This window comes from Gracilinanus agilis, unplaced genomic scaffold (genome assembly GCF_016433145.1).
Source record: "Gracilinanus agilis isolate LMUSP501 unplaced genomic scaffold, AgileGrace unplaced_scaffold40768, whole genome shotgun sequence".
In the NCBI taxonomy this organism is placed as follows: Eukaryota; Metazoa; Chordata; class Mammalia; order Didelphimorphia; family Didelphidae; genus Gracilinanus; species Gracilinanus agilis.
This window is the reverse complement of record NW_025374431.1, coordinates 339-3,848: the sequence shown is the minus strand read 5'-3', so window position 1 is coordinate 3,848 and position 3,510 is coordinate 339. Positions and strand designations below refer to the sequence as shown.

General features: G+C 70.4%; 1 protein-coding gene across 1 annotated transcript; it reads left to right on the top strand.

Moving 5' to 3' along the window:
- The first annotated feature begins 31 nt into the window (after positions 1-31).
- On the top strand, positions 32-3,118 carry UBXN2A (UBX domain protein 2A). Its single transcript, XM_044684033.1, has 5 exons — positions 32-271; positions 459-565; positions 1,164-1,301; positions 1,378-1,545; positions 2,287-3,118. Exons 1-5 carry the CDS (start codon positions 32-34, stop codon positions 2,477-2,479), a joined length of 846 nt encoding a protein of 281 aa, XP_044539968.1. The 3' UTR covers positions 2,480-3,118.
- The last annotated feature ends 392 nt before the right edge of the window (positions 3,119-3,510 follow it).

Below are 3,510 nucleotides of genomic sequence, written 5' to 3'. Positions count from 1 at the left end.
GGGGGGTGTCCCTGGTCAGGCCTCCCATCTGATGGGGGGGGGGGCAGCAGGAGGCCCGGCCCAGAAAGGAGCCGCTTCAGGGAGGAGGAAGGCCCCAAGGCTCGCCGCTCCCTTCTTTCCCGTCTTCTTCAGGGTCTGCCAGTCGTCAGGAGCCGCAGCCCAGAGCCGCCGCGGCAGCCAGGCCAGGGACTGCGAGCTCTTCTTCGACAGCCTCCTGGAGGAAGCGCAGAAAGCGGGCGCCCCTCGTGGGCCCTCCGCTGACTCGAGACAGGTGGGCAGGCCTGGCCGGGGCTGCCTCACGGACTGGGAGCAGCTCAGCCCTGGGGGGGAGGGGGGGCTCCCTGACCTAGGAGGCAGCAAGCAGAGGCTTGAGGGAGAGGCGGGCTTGGCGGCCTGTGAGCCTCTGCCCGGGCCTGAGCGAGGCCCCTGACCGTCCCCTCCCCCTCCCCCTCTGGCAGGCCGACGTGAGCATTCAGCTCTGGCAGAACGGCTTCACCGTGAACGAGGAGTTCCGCAGCTACAGGGATGGAGCCAGCAGGCAGTTCCTGAGTGCCATCCGAAAGGGGTGAGGGGCCGGCGGGCATGGGGGGCTTCGAGCGGTGTGAGTGGGGTGGCCAGGACGGCGGCTGCCTCCCCCCATCCCCCATTAGATAGGTAGGAAAACTGAGGCCACAGAAGGGCAGGGCCGGCCTCTTCCCTCTCCGGCACCCCCAGGAGGAGGTTCCTGCCGCTCTTCTAAGAGGAGAGAGCTGTTGGTAGGGGGATTGGAACCCGGATCCCCCATCCCCAAAAGAATCTGGGAGGCGGGGAACTCCAGAGGGGACTCTCAGTGAGCGACTGGGCCCTGGGCCTTAGCTCAGAGCCAGCGCAGGCGCTCTTGGCTGGGTGACCCTGGGAAAGTCATTTCACCTTTTCCTGCCCCGTCAGGAGCCTCTGGGCCGGCTGCTGACCGAGTTCTCGGTGGGGTCACACGGGGCACCCCACCACCCCTGGGAGGGAGGGGCCGTGGGCACCCCATTTTAGGGAGCAGGAAACAGAGGCAGGGCCTCAGGCTGAAGGAATGTGGAGGGGGCTCTGGGAGCCTGGGTCCCTCCCCGGGAGCACGACAAGCTCCCTTCGGGCGGGCCGGCCTGGCTCTCACCCCTCGGGGCCTCTCGCTTCAGGGAGCTGCCCTCGGAGCTGGGGGGCAGGTTCAGGAAGGAGGAGGTGGCCGTCCGGGTGGAGGACAAGCAGGACCAAGTGTACGTGCCCAGGAAGCCCGCCTTCGCGCCCTTCTCGGGCCTGGGCCACCGGCTGGGCAGGTAAGCGGCGCCTCCTCCCCCCTCCCCCGCTGCCCCCGGGCGGGCTGGGGCTCCCCGTGTCCTCTCTCGTCCCCAGCGCCACCCCCAGGATCGTCTCTAAGGCCAGCGGGACGGACGCCGGGCAGCCGAAGCCGCCACCGCCGCCACCCTCCGTCCCCCTCAACCCCTCGGAGCCCGTCACCAGCCTCCGCATCTGGCTCGCCGACGGGAGGAGGCTCGTGCAGAGCTTCAACGTGTCGCACAGGTGGGTCTGGGGGCTCCCCAACAGTCCACCCCCAGCCCGGCGCCACGAAAGCCCGCCCGCGCCCCAGAGGCCTGCAGGACCCAGCCAGCAGGGGCACCACCGCAGGGAGGGCGCCGGCCTCTGCCGCCCCCTCGTGGCGACCTCCGGGGAAGGAGGCCCAAAGCGGGCGGCTCCCCCCCCCCCCTCCGCGCTGCCTGCAGGCTGGCAGGAGAGAAGGACGGCCCAAGCCTGGGGGGGTGGGGAGGAGGGGCGGGGCACGCTCTCAGCTATGAGAAAACAGAGGCAGGCAGCACTAGTGACTTGCCCAGAGCCTCACGGAACCCCCACCCGACGGGCCTGGAGAGAAGAGCACCTCGCGGGCAGGCCGGGGGCAGCCGGAACGTTCACGGGCTCTCCGCGGAGCGGGGAGCAGCCATGCGGAACTGGCGCCCAGAGTCCATGTGACCGCCAGGCCCACCCCACGTGGCCCGGAGATGGGGGGCGGGGCCTGGCCAAAGGGAAGGACCCCGCCCCCCCGAGGGGCTAATCTTCAGCCGCTGCTGCCCGGCTCTGCTCCCGTTTATTCCGCAGGAGGGAAGCTGGCTGGGGCTTGATTTAAGCGGGGGGCGGGGGGGGGGGCTCCTCAGCCTTCCAGGGAAGCGAATAAAGCAGGCCAAAAGGAAGCCCGCCCTGCCCTGCCCTGCCCTGCCCTGCCCTGTCCCGGGAGGTGTGGCGGCTAACGCGGCGTCCTCCCGCCCCCAGGGTGAGCCACGTGCGAGACTTCATCCGGAGCTGCGAAGGCCCCCAGAGGGGCGGGCCCTTCACCCTGGTCACTGCCCTCCCCGTCCTCAAGCCGCTGGACGACGCGCTCACCCTGGAGGAGGCCGAGCTGCAGAACGCCGTGGTCATTCAGAGACGCCAGGCCCCCCGGGCAGCTGGCCAAGGCCCGTCCTAGCCCGCTGGGGAGGGGGCGGGGCTGCTCTGGGCTCCGCCCCGGCAGTGGGCGGGGCCGCGGACCCTGCGCGTCTCCAGAACGTTTTTTGACTTGGGAGCTGCTGCTTGACCCTCGGCCCCTCCGGCCGCCTGCCTGCCTGCCTGCCTGCCTCTTCCGTTGCCCCCTCACAGCAAGGCTTCTGGCTTGGGGCCTCCCGAGCTCCTCGCCCTCCCGGCCTGCCGCTTCCTTCCCCTGCAGTCCCGGGCCAGCGTTCCTGGTCGGCATGACAACACGTGGGGGGCGGGGTCAAGTCGGAGGCCACGTGCCGCGAGCCCCGGGCGGCTTCGTGTGGATGTGCGAGGTCCAGGCTTGGGGGGCTCCCTGGGAAAAGGCTGCCGCACGCCCACCATTCTAAGAGCCGACCCAGAGAAGGGGAGGGAGGCTCGGCAGCCGCTTCGTCGCCCCCCGAAATCCCGGAGCCGCTCCTCCTGCTGAGACTGACAAGATGGCGACCGACGGGGGGGGGGGGGGCGCGCCAGAAAGAGCGGGTGCCCCGGGCGGCCACTTCAGTGCCTTACGGGATTCGGGCGCGGAGGCGGCGGCGGCGGCCTTCCCTCTGGCCCGGCCATGCACTAAACTCGGGTTTCCAATAAACGTGGAAAAGTGCCTGCTGAGCCCGGGATGGGGGGGACGGAGGGGCGGGGCACCGGCAGGAACGGGGAGCGCCGCCCCGGGCGGGGGCTTTTACGCGTAAGGCAGCCACCTGGCCCAGAGCGGCCGACTGAGGTTCCCGCAGAACTTCCTTTTCTACCCCTGCACCGCCGGGCTGCCCAATAGCCGGCGGAAGAGAGCCGCCCATTTGCTCCTCCCAGCAACCCAGCAGAGCCTAGACTAAGAGAGGGGGAGTGACTTGCCCAGGGTCACACAGCCAGATCCCACGGGAGGCTGCTTTGAATGGGGGGGGGGGGCGCTGTCCGCTGCTGCGGGGCTCCGAGGTTCGCTTAACCCTTGGGGCAAGCCCATCCCGGCTCGCAGAGCGACCTCGGCGGGAG

Coding starts and splice junctions, on each gene's coding strand:
- UBXN2A (XM_044684033.1), top strand. CDS start 32: ATGGGGGGGGGGGCAGCAGGAGGCCCGGCCCAGAAAGGAGCCGCTTCA. Junction 272..458: donor CCTCCGCTGACTCGAGACAG/GTGGGCAGGCCT, acceptor CCCCTCTGGCAG/GCCGACGTGAGCATTCAGCT. Junction 1,302..1,377: donor CTGGGCCACCGGCTGGGCAG/GTAAGCGGCGCC, acceptor TCTCGTCCCCAG/CGCCACCCCCAGGATCGTCT.